Source organism: Anabrus simplex, chromosome 7, assembly GCF_040414725.1.
Source record: "Anabrus simplex isolate iqAnaSimp1 chromosome 7, ASM4041472v1, whole genome shotgun sequence".
Classification (NCBI taxonomy): Eukaryota; Metazoa; Arthropoda; class Insecta; order Orthoptera; family Tettigoniidae; genus Anabrus; species Anabrus simplex.
This window is the reverse complement of record NC_090271.1, coordinates 292,726,841-292,749,196: the sequence shown is the minus strand read 5'-3', so window position 1 is coordinate 292,749,196 and position 22,356 is coordinate 292,726,841. Positions and strand designations below refer to the sequence as shown.

At 38.9% G+C, this 22,356-nt stretch overlaps 1 protein-coding gene across 1 annotated transcript in view; it reads right to left on the bottom strand.

Annotated features, from left to right (window-relative positions):
• The window catches only part of ena (enabled), a 393,478-nt gene that overhangs the window by 59,685 nt on the left and 311,437 nt on the right, over window positions 1–22,356 (bottom strand). The window contains exon 9 of the mRNA XM_067151741.2: window positions 7–183. Coding sequence (XP_067007842.2) covers window positions 7–183 — 177 coding nt within the window. The remainder of the gene's footprint in view (window positions 1–6; window positions 184–22,356) is intronic.

Below are 22,356 nucleotides of genomic sequence, written 5' to 3'. Positions count from 1 at the left end.
GCACACCTGGACTGCATCTGCTGATGGATCTTTCTTCTCGCATGCCTTCCTGCGTCGAGCAAGTGTCTTTGCCATCTCATCCATCATACTGGACATGCTTGCCATTCCACTGCGGCCAATTGTACCATAATTACTACTGCCACTACTACTTGTGCTTGACCCACTGTTTTCCGCTGACTGCTGCTAGAAAAAGAAACCAAGAAACAATAATTACCATCACAATCTCTAAGGAAGTTACCAAGTGATGAATACAAAATAAATTACAACTTTTTATTTTTGCTAGTGGCTTTACGTCGTACCGACTCAGATAGGTCTTATGGCAATGATAGGATAGGAAAGGCCTACGAGCCTTATTAAGGTACAGCCGCAGCATTTGCCTGGTGTGAAAATGGGAAACCATGGAAAACCATCTTCAGGGCTGCCGACAGTGGCACTCGAACCCACTATTTCCTGGATGCAAGCTCACAGCCGAGCATCCCTAACCGCATGGCCAACTCACCTGGTAATTATAGCCTCAATATTAAAAATTTAAACCACTAATACTATCTGAACTACAGTGCACTCCTGATAATTAGCAGTAATTAATGTACGCAGTTCCGCGAATTATCCGTAGTCATTTTTAAGCCTGGTAAAAACAAAACCATAGGTTAAAATAACGAAATGTATTTTATGAACAAGCAGAAATTAATTATAACACTTCACATTGTATTGTAAGTCACACTAGAGAACAATTACAAAATGCCATGTGGATTATGCCAACATTCGTATCTAAAGAAAAAAAATCGGTCATCACTTTTTGTTTCTTAGACGACTGTTCATTTTCTCTAATTTTGAATCGTATATTTCTCAAGAAAACAATATCTGAAAATGAAAATTCATCTCAATTTTCTATGTAAGAGATAAGCGAGTCTACAGAGAAACTACCTTGGCTGTGGGAAACTTCCGTTGCATCATTCACGCACTCGATATCACCCAAATATCCGTCTTCCTCACCAACCGTCAAATTCCGTACAATATCCCCCTCATTTTCATGTCTGAAACCATAATCGTCCTTATCGACGTCTAACCACTCAATAATGACACTTTCTTCTGCATCTTGGCATTTATCCAGGTTTTTCAGTAATGATGTCATTGTAGCGAGACTACGTTGCCTGTTCGAAATATCATCGTCACTGAAGCTGGCAAATGCTTGCTCTTCACCTAGAACAGATATCTATGATCATGCGAGAGTAGTAGCGGCAATTTTGTCCCATGACTTATTGACTGCATGAAGAGCATCCAACAAACTGAAGTCCTTCCAAAATGTTGGAATATCAATGCCTTCCTCAAGCAATTGCTGTAACAGAGATGACCTGTAGTTCTTCTTTAAAGTAGCAATAACGCCTTGGTCCATAGGTTGAAGAACAGAAGTGACATTAGGGGGAAGGTATTTCACATAACCTGTAAGTTCACTTTCGTGTGGATAAGAAGAGAACTGCTTTGATTGGCAGTGACTGCTTAATTAGGTAGGCCGTCACTTGTTTCACAAAATGATTGTGAAACCAGTCCTTAAATATCTGTGGTAGTACTGCAAAGGTACATTCTCTCGTTTAAAACAACAGGGTTTTCTGGATTTCTCTATCGCTAATAATTTTAATTTATGAACACCACTTGCGTGAGCACACGCCATAATGGTTATTCTTTCCTTGGATGTTTTGCGGCCTGGGGCTTGCTTTTCTTGTTGCATCACTAATGTTCGGGATGGTAAACATTTCCAATACAACCCTGTTTCGTCTGCATTGTAAAGTTGTCTAAGGTCAAGCTGTTCTTTTTCAATGAATGATTGAAATTCCTGTGCAAACTTTTCAGCAGCACCCATGTCTGTGCTGAGACACTCTCCGTGAATAGCAATTTCTCGTATTCCGTAGCGTTTCTTAAACCGCGTAAGCCAGGCAGAAGATGCTTTAAAATCGCCTTCTGAACCAAGAGCACCGTGAAAATGTTTTGCTTGCTAAGCACATATTGGGTCAGACACAGGAATACCTTCTGCTCGTTTTTGATTAAACCACCATATCATGGCTTCGTCTAGATTCGCATAGTCCAATGTTTTCATTGATTTCCGGGACAATGAACGTTCACAATTAGCAGAAAATTTGATGAGAGTTTCCTGTTGCTTCTTCATGTCTCTCACTGTTGTTTCACCCACACCAAACTCGCAGGCTAACTTTGATGACGCCTCACCTTTCTCCAGTCTTTCTATAATTTTCAGTTTTTCTCTGACGATTAACCTTTTATATTTCATTTTTCGACCACTCATATTGAAAACTCTTACTACTGACTTATTTGAAACTTCGAAAAGACTTCCGCACTCCGTTCACACTTCTCAAGTACAGTAGCCTACAATACACTCGCTGCCGACGTACCTACCCAAGCCATGGCTTTAACAACAGGCTTTAACAACTCTTTCATAAACCATATCATCAACAAATTCAAACACCGTCCTAAAACTACGTTATCAAAAGACAAAACCAAACCCACTGCATTTTCTACTTTCACTCAAGATGCTTATAAAATAACTAATGTTCTTAAAAAACACAACATGAAAATTTCTTTTAGAACCAATAACAGAAATCTTGATATATTACACAACTCTAAATCACTAAATAAATCTAATGCTTTTTCTAAATCTGGAGCATACAGATTCAAATGTAACAACTGCAGTTCCTCGTACATCGGACAAACTGGCCGCAACTTCAACATCAGATACTCCGAACATATCAGCGCCATTAAACACAACAGATTCTCCGCTATAGGACTACACATACAAGACTCCAAGCATAATTTCACTAATATTGAAAAAGATATAAAAATACTTAAAATCGTTAACAAAGGCCCCCTCCTAAACACTACTGAAAATTGTTTTATTCACCTTGACCAATATTTCAACTCTAATTTCAATTTAAACAACATTTCTGAAAAAACCAATATCCTATTTGACTTCCTAATTCTTCTTCTCAAAAATTCTAAATTTCTAAACCCAAATTCAATTTTCCATGCCTTACAAAGTTCCTACCTACATTTTCTACCTCCAATAACCCACCCTAAACTACCCCTCCTTTATTTCCCTATCTTATCCTTTCCCATCATCTTTTAACTTCAAATCCTTTTAATCTTCTCTTATCTACTAATCCTCTTCCTTTATTAACTTTCCTTTTAACTTTTCTTTCCTTTTCACCTCTCCTCTATATTAAAAAAACCCCCTACTTTCCGAATTGAACTGTATACTAATATACTATATTGCCACCTGCATTTTGGGTCTTGTAACGGACTCTTCACTTCATCGGCAACTACTGTTATGAAACTCGCCACGCACATTACCTTTTTTCTACGATTAGTATGGACTTACCCTCATCATGATATAAAATGCACTTTTTCTCCAACTGGAACTTGCATACTTCTGTGAACTTGCATACTTCATACTTTGCATGAACTCTACTCTATTCATCTTCACCATCTTCGATAAACTAACTTCCTTTTTGCCGGCTGAGGTCATGTGACCGCCTGGTTTATTCGCGCATGCTTCACTAATCTCTGGAATCTTCTAGATATATTTCTCATTCTACTCCACACTATAAATACCTGGCCTTCCTCTGGAAACACTGAGATGGACTTAGGCCTGTGTGGAGGGAGCAACATCCTACGTCAACTTCGTCCTTATTTATACATGTGCCCAGATGTCTTCATTTGCGGGCAGTTCAATTTGCTTCATGATGAGGTATGACAAACTGATTTCTTTACTGTAAATATTTTAAATTGCATTGGGACAGACTTTCCTTGCAAAATTAAACTGGGAGCATGGCATTTCCAGGACGAAATTTCACTTGCCCTTTTTGTATTTAAAACTTTTTATTCACGACCTTCGTAACAACTTTCTTTTGAAGTGTGCGTGTGGTGTATTGGCAACTGCGCGACTTCTACTGTACACGTACTTCTATTCGTTCAGTGCTTCAGGATATTGTGAAACTGGTTCAATGAAACTACATTGTGATTATTCAGCTGTAGAACTACGTTACCTAGTGTTAATCTGCGTGATAACAGAAGTGGTGGTGACTTGCATATAGTATTTGCATTTTGCTCAGATAATTTTCCTGCTGGTGTACTCGAATTTGCTAACAGAACATCTTCCCTTTCTTGTCGTTCTGGATTTCTCTTTTTATTGCAGTATTCATCCTTTCCTTGTCTGTCCTTTTCCTTTCCTGCGGCATCTTCTCTTTTTCCTTTCTTTCTCTTGGATATCTTATCTCTTTTTTTATATATAATGAATTTGTAATCCGTGTAAGTGGTTGGGAAAATTTTATATTTGTATAGTTCTCATTTCATGTAAATTGTCAGAGGTTCGATTTATTGTTTCAATATATATATATATCTATTTTTAAATCTTATACTGGTTTCTGATCTATTTTCACTTATGTCCCTTATTCCTCCGTATATTTCTCCTTTCCAGGTTATGTAGCATACTTTCCTTTGCCCAATATCTTGTTACTCTGCAATGCTTGGTGGAGATTTCTAAGTCCACGGCCTCCATTCTTAATTTGATAGTTACTCCACTGCATAAATCTTACTACTCGAGGGAAACTATTCATAGATTTTCCATTGGCACTATTATACATAATATATGTGTATTACTCCCATGGGCCCAGTTACAGTCTTCACATTCAAATTTAAACTCATGCCTTGCGCTGACTTTGACTACTTCAATTACGACCTGAATTTTTATCTTCAAGAAATAGCGCACTGTGCATATAAGTTTTTCATTTGTTTCCGGTATTGCGCTTTTTACTATTTTTCTCTTCACAACTGTTTTTTACGTCAACTGTTCTAAAAAATCTACAAGATCCTAGTTACATATTTCAATTATATTGAATTGTATTATATGTTATGTACATTTTCACGACCGAAGCAAATAATGGATCATTAAGCTAATCATCAAGTTCAGTCGGCGTTTGAAAGCACAGTGCCTGACGTTGAATATGTCGCGCTGATCTTCGGGAACTGGCAATTTACTTCAATTGAGCTACTCATCTTCGGCTTCTGCACGATTTCGGATCTTCACATTTGTTGGATTGTGTTGTGACTTTGCGCCTGACAGTGTATGCAAGCTGGCTCATTTAACTGTTCTCCGCTTCTCGTAAACATTATGAGACAATACATGTTATAATTCTCATGTTAGGTCCGTATTGAAATGTACGTAAATACAAAGTATGTTACAAGTGTTTATTTATATATCCACCTATTCAATACAAAGAGATCTTTTTAGAAATTAAATATTATTATAAAATGTTAAGGGACATGTTTCGCCCATATTAAGGGCATCATCAGCCTCAAATTCAAACCTGTATGGTGAAAAATCAGGATCCTGATTGCTCTTACAAGCCATAAAAAGAGGATATCATTACAGGTGTCAGTCTAAACATACAAAATATTAGAATGTCCTTGGCTAAAATTGCAGTATCAAGCTGCATGTCATAAGTTCACATGAATATACTTTCCGGAGCGTTGAAAAACTTGTTGGGGTAGAGCAGTAAACAGCTCAGTCTAACATGTCCCTTAACATTTTATAATAATATTTAATTTCTAAAAAGATCTCTTTGTATTGAATAGGTGGATATATAAATAAACACTTGTAACATACTTTGTATTTATGAGACAATGCCGAACTTTGCGTGTGCTATGCAGCTGTTCAGAAGATTGTGCTTTGCTTCTTTTAAGTGACTTACCTTCTACTTCTTCTGAATTTTACAGTGCCTATCCCTGTTGCTTTATATTGCCTCTTCAACTGCTTTTGTGGGGACTTGATCTTTAATTTCTTTCTTACCTATGCATTGTTTTTTGCATTTTATTCGGCTGATGATGACCCGGATTGGGGTCGAAACCAGTACCGCTTCCGTTTATAATTAAATAGGAATGTAACACTACATTTCGTATTTATTTGTATTGAATAGGTTGAACTACCTTATTTATTATTTCAATTTCATTGTGATACATTTCAATATGGAACATTATGAAATTTTTATCTTTAAATGATTAGTGGGTGTAAGAATTAATACTTTAAAAAATAACTCTCCGAAACCCACGAATTAATCGCAAAGCGAATTATCGGAAGTGCACTGTAGTGCGTATGGTGCATACTTTCAAACATTAAGGAGATATCTGTGCAAGATACATTGATAGTAAGTGACCATATATCCTGGTTGTAATATACACTGACTGACAGAGCAAATGCAACACCAAGAAGGAGTGGTCAGAACTTCATGTCAATTGCAGGGTAGACTGACGTCACTGAGGTATGCTCATGATGTGAAATGCGCCGCTGTGCTGCGCACGTAGCGAACGATAAATGGGACACGGCGTTGGCGAATGGCCCACTTCGTACCGTGATTTCTCAGCCGACAGTCATTGTAGAACGTGTTGTCGTATGCCACAGGACACGTGTATAGCTAAGAATGCCAGGCCGCCGTCAACGGAGGCATTTCCAGCAGACAGACGACTTTACGAGGGGTATGGTGATCGGGCTGAGAAGGGCAGGTTGGTCGCTTTGTCAAATCGCAGCCGATACCCATAGGGATGTGTCCACGGTGCAGCGCCTGTGGCGAAGATGGTTGGCGCAGGGACATGTGGCACGTGCGAGGGGTCCAGGCGCAGCCCGAGTGACGTCAGCACGCGAGGATCGGCGCATCCGCCGCCAAGCGGTGGTACGTCAACCGCCATTCTTCAGCATGTGCAAGACACCCTGGCTGTTCCAATATCGACCAGAACAATTTCCCGTCGATTGGTTGAAGGAGGCCTGCACTCCCGGCGTCCGCTCAGAAGACTACCATTGACTCCACAGCATAGACGTGCACGCCTGGAATGGTGCCGGGCTAGAGCGACTTGAATGAGGGAATGGCGGAACGTCGTGGTCTCCGATGAGTCACGCTTCTGTTCTGTCAGTGATAGTCACCGCAGACGAGTGTGGCGTCAGCGTGGAGAAAGGTCAAATCCGGCAGTAACTGTGGAGCGCGCTACGGCTAGACAACGCGGCATCATGGTTTGGGGCGCTATAGCGTATGATTCCACGTCACCTCTAGTGCGTATTCAAGGCACGTTAAATGCCCACCGCTACGTGCAGCATGTGCTGCGGCCGGTGGCACTCCCGTACCTTCAGGGGCTGCCCAATGCTCTGTTTCAGCAGGATAATGCCTGCCCACACACTGCTCGCATCTCCCAACAGGCTCTACGAGGTGTACAGATGCTTCCGTGGCCAGCGTACTCTCCGGATCTCTCACCAATGGAACATGTGCGGTATCTCATTGGACGCCGTTGGCAAACTCTGCCCCAGCCTCGTACGGACGACCAACTGTGGCAAATGGTTGACAGAGAATGGAGAACCATCCCTCAGGACACCATCCGCACTCTTATTGACTCTGTACCTCGACGTGTTTCTGCGTTCATCGCCGCTCGCGGTGGTCCTACATCCTACTGAGTCGATGCAGTGCACATTGTGTAACCTGAATATCGGTTTGAAATAAACATCAATTATTCGTCCGTGCCGTCTCTGTTTTTTCCCCAACTTTCATCCCTTTCGAACCACTCCTTCTTGGTGTTGCATTTGCTCTGTCAGTCAGTGTAATTCCCTCATTTTTTCTTGTTATTTCTGGTGAACTGACAAAAATAATGGAGAGTATTTCGCAAAGTTTAATTATGATTTAATTCTAAACTCCACACGTTGCAATGGAACAAGATAAAAATAAATGCCCACTGCTTGACTACAAGACCTTTGCCTTCCACTACTGCCAACCCTGAACTTTCATCAAATGATTCTGAACTGTCATCTTCAACTGCAACCATCTTATGCGGACGACCCCGTGACACTAAGCACTGGAGATCATATGAAGATACTCCTGGTGAGCAACTGGTCACTGAATGTAACGAGGAGAAGCTTTTAGGTAAGAACGGTTATGTGTGGAAAACGGCAGTCATAGCAAACCCCGGAAAAACCAGGATAAAGAACATAGTGCTTATATACGACCTGGACCCACCACAAATACTGAAGCTGAGCCGATGAAATGTTTCCAGTTGTTTTTCATGGAAAATATAATGCAAATTATTCTCGTACGAAATTTCAAACTCTTAGTGTTTTCAGCAGCGATGAAAGAAAATCACTTGCCATCATAGCAAATGATTGATGTTTCATTGTGTGGTTTTAGGTATTGAACAACCATGTCAAAAGAGTGATTCAATTTTATTACTGAACTGTTTATGTTTCGATGAACGAGCGACTAGAGAGGAAGGGAAGTTAGAACGTAAGTTGGCTCCGGTGAGGGAAATTTGGGACATGTTTATTCAAAACTGCAGGGCTAACTAAAATCCGGGCTCTTATTGCACAATAGATTGGCAACTTGTAGGTTTCCGTAGAAAATGTCCTTTCAGGGTTTTTATGCCCAACACGCCCAATAAGTATGGACTGAAGATCATAATGATGTGTGATAATGGAACTCATTATATGACTAATGCTATGCCTCAGCTGAGGAAATGTAATACTCCTCCAGGTGAACCCGTGGTGTCTTACTACGTTGAACAGCTGGTGAGGACAATAAAGGGAACACACCGAAACGTAACGATGGACAACTGGTTCACTACAGTGCCTCTTGTGAGGAAACTTCTGGATGAATATCACCTAACAACTGTGGGTACCATAAAAAGGAACAAGAGGGAACGGCTACCAGAGTTCATTGACCTAAAATACAAAAGAAGAGCTCAGGGTACATCACTGTTCAAATTTTAATATTTTCGGAAGATGAGATCACTTGCGTCTCTTTCAAGCCCAAAACAGACAAACTTGCGACCCTTATTTTGAGAATGCACAGTGGGAAAAGTGTCCATAGTTCTTTTTAAAAAGAAAAAAAAAAGAAAAGATCACCTATAATCAAATGAAAGGAGGCATCCACACCCTCGACCAGATATGCCAGAATATGAACTGCAGAAGGAAAACTAGACGATGGCCTCTCTGCTTTTTTAACAATATGAACATTACCATAGTAAATGCCTTTGGCTTTTACATCATCAGTTTTACAGACATAATCCCGGAGCAAAGAAAAGTCTCATGACCAGATTGGAACTTATGCTTCAATTGCACAAGATGTTGGATGTCTCCATAACAATGACTAAGAGCTGGAGGATCTGGTGTGTGAATGTTGCATCACCTAAGAGGGCTTCTAAACACAGCCCTTGGAGAGCAGCCCAGAGCACCAGAGCCAGTACAGCAGACCGGACCGAGGAAGTACTGCTACGTGTGCTGCTATAAAAGAGGCGCATGACGATGACTTACAGTTGTAAATGTGGCAAACCAGTCTGCAGAAAATATCATAGAAAGTCATGCCTACAGTGCTTTTATGTTAAACTTGTAAATATTTCCTTTTTGTTTCAATTTAATTCAGTGTTAAATTCAAGAACACGATTTGTTAAATTCTTGTGCTTAGAGACATTTAAATTTATTAAACTCTACAGAATCTTGAATATTTCAGTGCATGCAGATGTATTATTTCGTAAATAAAATGTTAATTGATGCATGAGCACAACATTCTGACTGTGCGTAACACTTATGTATTATTAGTACTAAGCGACACCTGGTTTGTTATCATTTCCCACTCGTACTGACTTGTGCAGCGTGCACGATTTCCAGCTGCGTTAAAGGTCACGATCAACCATAATTTCTGATGATTTGATGATATATTTTCTATTTCCAATTTGATTGTGATTAGCTGATGGGCAGAACTGAATATAATGCATTCGGGAACTTTTGAGAATCGATACATTCAAAACCATATTCTCGAGTTCAACATAACCTTTAAAATAATAGGTAATAAATTTCATATGAATCCGTATTGAAGAGCAATATAGTGTGAGCTGCAGTCTTCCAATTGGAGGAAAGCTGAGAGCTTGCCCAGGACATGTGATTTGATGAGTGTTTTTAAAATTTGTACTTGTCTTGAATTTCATGCTTGCTTCATATATATAATTTTTTTGTTATTTATTTATTTATGTCTTGCCTTTACTTTGATTTTGACTGATGGTCTCTGATAAGACCGAAACTAGTTTCAACAAATATATGTAACTTTTTAAAGGTTGCAACAAACAGTATTGAGTAGGTGGAAACCTTCAGTTTTTGTTCTACACTATAACCTTTAAAAGTCATGGTGCAACATTTCCAGAAACTGACTACAAACAGTATACCGGTTACCAAATTACAATGGAAGATTAAGAAAAGAAGGGATTTCGCCATCATGTTGGGCGCTTTTGTATCTAATGTGCTTTATTTCATTAAATTAGAGAATTAAAAACTACTTGTGGTCGATTGTTATTTGGCGTGGCGTTATTCGATTTTTCGAAGAGTTTGGCTGATCAAAATTGCTGAAGCGAAAGAAGTTTTCACAGCAAACTGACGAAGTTTCCCCGGTAAAATTGAATATGCAGTAAAGTATCAAGATTTTTCGGCTAGGATACAACGGCGTCTTTGAGGAAGAACTGATAGAACCAATGAGCGTGTGGGCTAGCTACTTTATTATTTGGTGTGAATCTGTACAGGTAACATCGAGAGAAGTATTATTTACGCGAGTGCGAGTCAGAACTTATGTATCTTGATCGTGTGGGGACTTGAACTTTGGTTTAAGATGTTCAGTCTGCATTTCAATTATTCAAGATTTTAAACTTTTGAGAATGGTTTTTATTTTTCGATTTCCAGAGGGAAATACAGTTTCCAGACAGTCATTCAATGTTTAGTAGCTTGCCGGTGTAAACAGATTTTACGAGTACATCAAACTCAGTAATTTCCAGTCCAGCATTTAAATGGGAAATATTTGACCTAGTCACGTCGCACTGACACAGATAGGTCTTATGGCGAAGATGGGACAGGGAAGGGCTAGGAGTAGGAAGGAATCGGCCGTGGCCTTAATTAAGGTACAGCCCCAGCATTTTCCTAGTGTGAAAATGGGAAACCATGGAAAACCATTTTCAGGGCTGCCGACAGTGGGGTTCGAACCTACGATCTCCCGAATACTGGATACTGGCCGCACTTAAGCGACTGCAACTATTGAGCTCGGTATCCAGATTTTTAACTCACGTTGAACACTTATTGAAGTGCTCACTTAATTAATCAATCATCTATTTGAACGTATAAAGAAGATTTTATTTTATTAAGTACTAGTAAGTGACAGGGAACATCTACATTCAGCAACAGATGTTGAAATATTTGCAGGGAGCTTGGAGATCAGGTTTGTTTGCTCACCAACTAAGTTTAGAAGGAGTAATTTCGACATGACATACACAAAGCAGAACAAGGAAACTTGAGAACTCCAACGGCCAGACCAATGAACAACATTTCGGAGGTCCGGCGCGAGGCTAGAGGAGCTGCAAATATACGTTTGAAGTAATCGTCGGGTACATGATGTGTTGAGTCAATAAAATTGCAGATCCACAGTCAATTTGGCTCGGCATTGGTCTATGCGAGTGATGGCCCCGATCAAGGATACAACGGCGTCTTTGAGGAAGAACTGATAGAACCAATGAGCGTGTGGGCTAGCTACTTTATTATTTGGTGTGAATCTGTACAGGTAACATCGAGAGAAGTATTATTTACGCGAGTGCGAGTCAGAACTTATGTATCTTGATCGTGTGGGGACTTGAACTTTGGTTTAAGATGTTCAGTCTGCATTTCAATTATTCAAGATTTTAAACTTTTGAGAATGGTTTTTATTTTTCGATTTCCAGAGGGAAATACAGTTTCCAGACAGTCATTCAATGTTTAGTAGCTTGCCGGTGTAAACAGATTTTACGAGTACATCAAACTCAGTAATTTCCAGTCCAGCATTTAAATGGGAAATATTTGACCTAGTTACAGGATTAGATAAGAGAAGTTGTTCCATGACTGAATGGAAACTGGTTTCATGGTCAGTGGAAAATACCCCGCCTGTAGTATTATAGTAACTGGTGGGTTAATCTTGACCTAGTTTTCCACGTCATGGACGAGGGTATGTTTTAAGAACAACATCCAGAAAAGAGTCTTGCCTAAGCCACGGACGAAGGAGGTCGCAGTGAGCTGTGGGTCCCGGGAGGGGAGTGGAGTTCGAGAGTAGCTCGCGACGACGCCAAGAATGTAAGATCACAACTTAAACATACACTAGGGAAGCTGACCCACACTAACGTTTTTGTAGTGAACGTGCCCCACAGGCATGATTTGAGTAGACTCGTGTGTGAACATTGAAGTGGACAAGGTCAATACAGATATTGTTAAAATTTGTAAACATTTTCGGAATACTCAGGTTATTGAATGCAGCAGCTTTGAGAGATACTGTTATACAAAACATGGCCTCCATCTAAACAATTCAGGTAAACGAAAGATAGGAAATATTGTTCTAGATTTTATTAATCTTAAGATATGTACTGTAAAACAGGCAACTCCCTTGAGTTATAATACTGACCAGGAAAACTAGCAGAAAGAGCCAGCTATACTTTAAGCTGGCTCAGTCAACTAGAAAAAGAAACTCAGGATAGTAAGGAATTTCAAGTTACCCAATTGCAACAGTCAAGTTTTAGGGAGGAAGGGGGTCTGAGATTGCTCTTGGTAAACTGTCAAAGTGTAGTAAATAAACAATTAAAATTCGGTACATTGATGGAATCTTATGAGACTGATGTGGTGATAGGAGTGGAATCGTGGTTGAAAGAAGGGGTGGGTAATAGAGAAGTATTTCCAGAAGGGTACACAGTCTATCGTAGAGACCGAGGAGATAAAAAGGGAGGGGGGGTGTTTATTCTGGTGAAGGAAACTTACTGTTCACATGAATGGTTTACCGATGAAAGGGATGAAATATTAGGGATAAAATTAGTTTGTGATAATATGAAGGAGGTGGGAATTATAGGAACATACAGGCCTGGAAGAGAGGAAAGAGACATGGAAATCTTTGAAAAAATAATAGATTATACTTGTAAAAACAATAATAATGATATGGTAATAATTGGGGGAGATCTAAATTTGCCTGAAGTTGAATGGAAAGGAGCTGCAAGTGAAGCCCATGAACAGAAACTGGCAAATAAGTTAATTTGGGAGGGAGGATTTACACAAGTAGTACAAGAACCGACTCGTCTCAATAACTTACTAGATGTATTCTTGGTTAAACCACGGGAAATTGTCGATAAAACTGAGGTAATTGAAGGAATAGGAGACCATAAGGCTGTAATAATGGATGTAGGACTCGTACCAAAAAGGCTTAATAAGAGGGTTACACAAGACAAGAAATTGTACAGAAAAACTAAAGTTGATGAATTTGGGACTTACCTTAACTCACAATTCAGTTGTTGGATAAGTGAAGGGAGTAACGTGGATACACTTTGGGCTAAATTTAAAGGAATTATTTGGGAAGGAGAGAAGAGATTTGTACCTGTTAAGAAGGGTAAAATGACCTCAGACCCTGTTTATTATACAAGGGAAATAAGAAAATTAAAAAGAAAATGTAGAATAGTAAACAGGAAAATCAAAGAGGGTAGGGAGAGTAGAGAAACTAGAAAACAGCTAATGAGGGAACTGAATAGAGTGAAAAAGGAAGCAAAAGAGAATTATATGAATGGCATACTTCAAGAGGGTAATGACCACAAAGGGAAATGGAAAAAGCTGTATTCATATATCAGGAATCAAAAAGGAAAAGGAATCCAAATTCCTACAATGGTGGGAGAAGGGGGTGAACACTATTTAACAGATACTGAGAAAGCAAACCTATTTAGTAGGGAATTTAGAGATTCAGTAGATGATTGTCAAGAGTTGGAAACCAAAACAGAAGATAGAGAGGGAGAGAGACAGAGGGAAACAAGAAGCTTCTCATTCACAAACGAAGATATTTTCAGAGAAATCCAACTGCTTCAGCAAGGAAAAGCAGCAGGGAGTGATCAAATTACTGGGGAGGTATTAAAGACAATGGGGTGGTACATAGTGCCTTATTTAAAATTTCTCTTTGACTATGTCATAAATAATAGTGTAATACCAAAGGAATGGAAGGAATCTATAATAATACCAATTTATAAAGGAAAGGGTGATAAAAGGAAACCAGAGAACTACAGACCAATCAGCCTGACCAGTATAGTTTGTAAAATTCTGGAGAGTTTAATATCGAAGTACATCAGAGGGATATGTGATGATAAAAATTGGTTCATGAGGAGCCAGTATGGATTTAGAAAGAAATTTTCTTGTGAGGCACAACTGGTGGGATTTCAGCAGGACATATCAGATCAGTTGGATTCAGGAGGTCAGTTAGATTGCATAGCCATAGATCTTTCCAAAGCCTTTGATAGAGTGGAACATGGAATATTATTAAAGAAATTGGAGGGAATAGGATTGGACGTAAGGGTTACACGTTGGATAAAAGCATTTCTAAATTCAAGGGTTCAGAAAGTCAAAGTAGGAAATAATGTATCTCAGGAAGAGAAAGTTTGGAAGGGAATTGCACAGGGTAGTATAATCGGTCCGTTACTTTTCTTAATATACGCAAATGATTTAGGGAACAATATAACATCAAAAATAAGATTGTATGCAGATGACATAATTGTTTATAGAGAAATAAACAACATTGAGGATTGTTCAGAATTACAAAGGGACCTTGAAAGTATCCAACAATGGGTTGAGAAAATAATATGAAGGTTAATGGAGGCAAATCAACTGTTACAACTTTTACAAACAGAAGCTTTAAAACTGAATTTGAATATACTTTGGATGAGGTAGTTATCCCAAAAGATGGCAAGTGCAAATACTTAGGTGTGAGATTTGAAAGTAATTTGCACTGGAAGGGTCATATTGATGACATTGTTGGGAAAGCATACACATCATTACATGTCATAATGAGGCTACTTAAAGGATGCAACAAAGAATTAAAAGAAAAAAGTTACTTGACTATGGTTCGTCCATTATTGGAATATGCAAACAGTGTTTGGGATCCTCACCAAGAATACCTAATAAAAGAAATAGATAGTGTGCAGAGGAAAGCAGCAAGATTTGTAACAGGGGATTTCAGGAGAAAGAGTAGTGTATCAGAAATGTTAAAGGAACTTGGGTGGGAAACTTTAAGTAAGAGAAGGGAGAAAACTAGACTTACAGGATTATATAGAGCCTATACAGGAGAAGAAGCATGGGGAGATATCCGTGAGAGGCTTCAGTTGGAAAATAATTATATCGGCAGGACTGACCACAAATATAAAATTAGAAGGAATTTTAGCAGAAGCGATTGGGGTAAATTTTCATTCATTGGGAAGGGTGTGAAGGAGTGGAACAGTTTACCAGGGGTAGTGTTTGATCCTTTTCCAAAATCTGTACAGATATTCAAGAAGAGAATAAACAGCAACAGAGAAAATAAATGAAATGTTAGAGGGCATTCGACCAGTGCAGGTTATTGTAAATAAAAAAATGTGTGTGAATAAATTAATTCCATCCCCTGGTCTAAGGAGTTTGGACAGCCAAAGTAGGGGACTGCCTGTAGGGGTGAAGTACAGTGGGGACTTCGAGGGCCCTGGGACCGCTACGGTAGCTGTGAAGGCCCTTCAGGAACTCTGAAAAGTGGTGGCAAAAGGGGCTCTGGTTAAGACGCAGCAGGTCGTTATGCTACTTAGGATCCAGAACGGGTAAAAAAAAAAAAAAAAAAAGAGTAAATAAATAAATGCAATGTAAATATTAATGTTATACCAGTTGTATAGTATCATTTGAAGTAATTCCACATACTGTATATCAGTTGACTATATTTGTAAGTAGGACAGGATATATTATAAGTAGAATTTTGTAAACAATATAAATTTATTAAGGATGAGCTGTGTGTTTAATAGAAAACATTGTTAGCGTAAATTGTATAATATTGTATTATAGGAAAAATTTTCTTCTCTTGTTAATTTAATATTTAGTGCTTGACAATAATGTATTTTAGTGTACCATTTGCCACCGAGGTAGACACCTCATTTGCAAATAAAGAGATTTTGATTTGATTTGAGTGTGGAGTGTTGGAAGGTCGCCGAGAAGTGGGCCGACAATGATTGGTATAGAGCAGTACAGTGACGATAGGAAGATGGCAGAGGAAAATGAAGAAAGAAGAAAAGAAGCCAGGTGGGTGTAAAATGGATATGGAGAGGAAAGGAGAACTATTGTTATCGGCAGCAGTGATTATAATTTTACTATGTATTGGGGGGGTCGAGTTGAACCCAGGCCCGTCATCTAGTAGAAATGAGGAAAGGGGTCGCAATCAAAAGAGCTGTAAGAGAGGTGTTGACAGAAGTTTGCCCTTTCGGGCAAATAAAAGAGATGATTGAAGAACAAACCAGTAAGATTGAAAAAATGGAAGTATGGATAAGAGAAAAAACGGACGACATGGCTGCACAGGTGAGAAATAACACCGAGGAAGTGGTAGCATTAAGGGAAAAAGTAGGACGACTTGAAGAGGAGAATTGCAAGCTGAAAGCAGAAGTGGAAGCAAATACTTTATACAGAAGGAAGAAGTGCTTGTTTATTTATGGAGTGCCTGAGGAATCGAGAGAAGGCAAAGTACTTACAACTTATAAAGTAGTGGATCTAATACAGGGGAAAATGAAAATAAATTTTAGTGAAGTAAATATTGACGATGTGCAGAGAGTGGGGAGAACTAGAGGCAACAGGCCTATAAAGCTACAATTGTTTTCAACGTTGATGGCGGATGTTATGTTAACAAATGCGGGAAATGTACAGAGGGAGAAAATATGGATAAAGAGAGACGTGGGAAGTGACGCGATCAGAAACGAGAGGATACTCAGAAAACACAAGATACTGGCTGTAAAACAGGGGCTGAAGGCAACTATTAGAGGTCAAAATCTAGTGGTGTCAGACAGAAGCTGGAAGAGGATCTGGTCTGTGGATAGATTGATGGATTTAGAATTGAAGTTAAAACAAGATGAGGAAAAGGAGAGTAGTGCAATAAACTGTAGGCAAGTGAGGCGAAATACAAATAACAGTGTGCTGAGGATGGACGTAGGGATGAAGTCAAAGCAGGCCGAAGAAAAAGAGAGTAGTGCAGCGATTAGTGGAGATGATAGGCAAAATACCAGAAGTAACAGTGTACCGTGTGAAGAGAGGCAGGGAGAAGTGCCAAGTGCTAAAGTGACCAATAACAGTGTTCGGAGTGAAGAAGTGCTGGTAGAGAGGCGAAGTGAGAATATGGCTATTTGCAGTGAAGAGGGAAGTAAAGGAAGTGTATGCAGTGAAGTAAGGGAAGCGCAAGGTAAAAAGGTAACGGCAAGGTTAAACTTGGGGAGCCTCGACCAGAGTAGGGCCAGATACAGGAACAGAGATCTGACAGAAATGTGGGGTACAAGTGGATATGAGAGGGGGGTAGTTACTAGAAGTAAAAAACAGTAGTAGGTGGTTTGGTTACTGAAAGTAGAGATGAGAAGCGAGAATGGTTGGTAGGGTTTGGACATTGGTATATAGAGTACTTGTGTAGGGTAAGAAAAGTTGGCTGGGTAGTTAAATTTAGTTATTATTGATGTAGCATTTGTGTAGGGTATGAGAATTATTCAATGCTGAGAAGTAGTGATATTTTGTCTGTTTTGGTTTAGATTACATTGTAGGAGACGTAAGTGCTGAATATGTATTGTTGTAATATATAAATCTATTTGTGGCGAAATTGTGGAGACGGAGGGGTGTATGAGGTATTTATTGCTAAAATGTGGAGAGGGAGAAATGATAGTAGAGGTATGTCTTTTAATTATAGTGTATTTCAGAGAAGTAGTGCATAGGGACCTATATGTATATGTGAGAGTGGAATAGGTATTATGGGGTATTCATTGTTAAAATGTGGAGAGAGTAGAAGTATGTCTGTTAACTAGATTGTAATTAGAGAAGTAGTGCATAGCGGTCTATGTGTATGTGTGAGAGTAAGCAAATTGTGGTTTTGCGGTCCTGAAGTGGATCAAGCATGGTTAAGCAAGAATAAGTTGCGACAGGTGAGGTGTAAGGTAAACATAGGCATGGTTGGCCTGAGCACACCTAAGCAGAGTAGGTCAAGCAGAAAAACAATGGCGGTGTGGGAATGTGCTGAGTGAACAAGGACAGTTGGTGGAAGGTGTAGTCTTGCTCCGGGATCGCATATGTGATATTTTAAGTTTATTATTTACTGTAAGTAAGGCAAACGGTTCATAGAGGGAATCTACCGTTGGCCAGTTGATTATTAATATTATTATTATTACTTTATTATTATGATTATTACCATTATTTTATTATTATTATTATTATTATTATTATTATTATTATTATTATTATTGACATCACTATTATTATTTTATATTTAGTTATTTATTTATTTATTCATCTAATTATTTATTTGACGTGATAGTGTAGGGTGGCTTAGGAATTGAGTATTTTTTTAGGAGGGAAGTATGGACGTGCCATGGGGAAAAAAAGGATGGCTGCCGTAGTGACCTATATTTGAAGGCACGTTTCCGGAGCATCTGATGAACTCCATGGCGCGCCCAAAGGAGTGCAGGATGGCATGTGGTTTTCTCTCCCTAGTCATGTATAAAGACGGAGTGGGGGTGGGCCCATTCCAAATGAAGAAGGGGTGGGAGGGGCCCACGCAGATTAGAGTTAAGAAGATAAGATGGGAATAGAGGAATAGGAGAAGGGAGCGGCGCCAGTTAAGTGGATGGGCCGCATTGGATTGGTGAGAGGGAATCACATTGTCATCTGTGAGGATTATGGGGGTCCATAGTTAGACCCCAGGGAGAGGGCCGGCCATGTCATCGACGGGAGGGTGGCCTTTCTCTCACCAAGGGTGATGACATGGCCGGATAGTAGTAGTAGTAGTAGTTAGTTAGTATTATGCTCTATTGTGAACATGTATTGGGGCTAATCGCCTGTGTTGTTCATAAATAAATGCCTATGCCTATACATCCAGAAACAGCAACAGAGACTACAAGATCACCACTTCAACGCCAGGAGAATGGAGACCCAAGGACTGATCTGGTTCTTTAATTAAGGCACCACTTTCGATATGGCTGGCTAAAACGATGGGGTGCAAGCTGACCTGAAAGGCTGGCGGCAATAAGTCAATGAAATAGATGAGTACAGAATTTTCGATGTAATTATGTGACTATGAACGTGTTTTAATGTTGCAAAAGGGGGATAGGTTAGTTTTAATTTTTAATTTCAGTAAATTTTGCTTTGTTTGGAAGGACTATATCCTATTTAAAGTAAATGTTAGGAAGCTTGTTAATATAAATATAATTGTAACGTAAATGTAGACCGATTGCATAAGGTCGCAACTTGCTTTGTTATATTTTATTCAGAGCTATTGGCTGAGTGATTAACATCTTTTTACGAGTCTGTTTCTTATTTTTTGCCTCATTTATTTGGATTTGTTTTGCTTTGATGTTTGAGACACAGGTTATGTCTCGGGGCTTAAATGTAAATAAGAATTTAAATTAAAGTCGGGAAGGACTACATTAAAGTATTAAGGGGAGCTCAAAGTGTACAGAAACATGCCGTCATGTTTTCTGGGATTTTCTTGCATGATGTGTGAATGACTATGTGTAAGATGGTGGAGTTTGGCCGACAAATTTTGATAAAGTCATCTTCATGTTCATTTTGAATATCAAGATGGGCATAAATTAGTGTTTGAGTCACGAGTTGGTTTTTTCTGCATTGCACTGACACAGATAAGGTCTTATCCCTTTCAGACCGAGTACGCACAATTGTGCGGGTTCGTATTTTAGTTACCCCTGACCGTATTTGATGTTTTTTCGGCGCTACACCGGACTGCAGTGATTGTGCAGGACACGTGGCGTGTATTTCAATTGATTTTAGTATGCGCTTGACCGCCAGGGCGAAGGAAGAAGAGTTTAAAAAGCACAGTTGATCGGCGAGATGGCAGGAAGCAGTAGTGCCGAAAGTAAGTATTTATTTACTGCGTTTATATTAATCTAGAAGCTTTACTGAATACCGGAATATATTCAATGAAGTGTGTACATTGGTTAGTGAACGTAAATTTTGAAGCTACACCATCGTACGTGATACAACGAGGTTTTGAATTTTGATATGCACAATTGTGTGGGTCCTGTTTTTCGGATGTTAGTTTTTATTTTGTAAAATAAACTATTAATATGTGTATTGAGGAGCATTTTAGTCAGTTCTTGACGTACAAACAAAAATTCACACCTCCAGTTTTCTTTCAGGTCTGAAAGGGGTATGGAGACGATAGGATAGGATAGGATAGGATAGGATAGGATAGGCCTAGGAATTGGAAGAAGCGGCTGTGGCATTAATTAAGGTACAGCCCCAGCATTTGCCTGGTGTGAAAATGGAAAACCACAGAAAACCATCTTCAGGACTGCCGACAGTGGGGTTCGAACCCATTATCTCCCAGATGCAAGCTCACAGCTGCGTGCCTCTAACCACACAACCAACTCGCCCAGTTCTCACGAGTTCCTCGAATGCAGTTTCGTATTTCAAATTCTGAATAATTAGAATCCATTTTCCGTAAAAGAAAAAAATTATTATTAATGTGAGTTTCTCGAGTTGTAAGATCGAGATATTTCAGTAACTTTCAGATGTTCAGACATGATCGATTGTCTATGTGGCAATTTCTTAGTTTCGGATTATGATATTATTACAGAGTTGACCACTGTATTATTCATGTTTAACTTTATGAGCGCAAGTGCTTTGATTTGTGACCTTGTTTCTTTTCATGCGAGCAAATGTTAGATGACGTCTTTTTATATGCTTATTCTGTTTCGGCAACTTTAGGACATGTGATATGGCTTAGTGTGACTTTGAGTAAGAGGATGCGTTCCTCATTTGAAAGGCCTGCATTTTTCATGTTTGTGTGACTTGCCTTGGGTAGACTGTTGAGCAGCTGTGTAAAGGGTTGGACCCTGTGTTTTGATGATTGCTGCATTATTTTGGGAAACTGAATCTCCACTTTTGAGTCAATCTGCCGTGTGTTGGCGAGGGTGACATGTGCGTCTACCCATGAGAGTTCATTTTAACGGCCTATACTTCGTGATGATTTTATTGGTTTTTGTCCATGTCACTACGTGTTGCAGTAGACGAGATGTTTTTATATCGCGATGTTTCATTGGGTTTTTCTTTCATGATATTACCATGCTGAGGAACGCTTGTGTCGTGATTTATTTCAGGAACCAATGTTGAATTGTGTGTTGAAAGTTAAAGCCTCATCTGTTATTTTTTATGAATTTGTGTCAGATAATATATTTCAGGAATCCGCGTTGATTTGTACGTGCCGTTATGAAGTCCACCAGTTGATTGCTTTTGTGTCATGCAATTTATTTCAGGAACCTACGTTGAATAGGATGTGTTGCTTAAAGTATAAAATAATGTTTCCTTATTTGATTCCATTGAGGCTTTCAGTGAAAGAGTTGCATGAATACCACAAGCTTCCTTCGTGAACCCTGAAAAATATGACATGTTTTTGTTTCTTTGATTGTGTATATTTGCCATTTTTGTGATTTTATTGTGTATGGTTCCAACCCACAGTGTTCTGTTGTGCTCATTAACGTATCCACAAAGATGCACACGAGATGCTGTCAGTTGGTATATTTATTTATTTATTTATTTATTTCTATTTACAAATTAACACACACATAACTCTAATCACTGCTGTCACAACAAAACACTCACATCACCAACCTGCCATTTTTAAACAGCTACCAATTGTTGCTGCACATGAAGATTACAACCTCAGGACACAAATAAAACAGTTGACTGATTAAAAGCATGTCCACACGTGGTCACAAGCATATCCTTGCTACGCCATGACTCTTCAACCAATAACTTCCAGTAAATCATTGAACAGTAACTAACGTCACCGTCAAGATCGTCTCTTTATATAGGTATTCTGGCCAGGCTTCCAGAAAGATACATTACAAACAATAACTTCTCAAAAACTCAAGAGTGCATAATACATAGATTATAATGTATGGAATATTCTCAATCGTTCTCGTGCCTATTAGCATTCTGGAAGTTACAGTGTGTTCCTCAATTAAGGATTACAACATACAGATAAGAATAAATTATATAATATAAATTTACAGGTGTTTATATTAACTGAACTCATATGAATATTTATGTATAGCACATGTTTCATGACATAACCGCACAAACAGCGCGATCATATCGTTTGTATATATGATGTAATAATAATAATAATAATAATAATAATAATAATAATAATAATAATTTCATAACATAACCTCACACCCAATTCGATCATTCAACTAGGTAAATAATGATAATACTAATACTAAATGGATGTACATCACTTCGTAGCC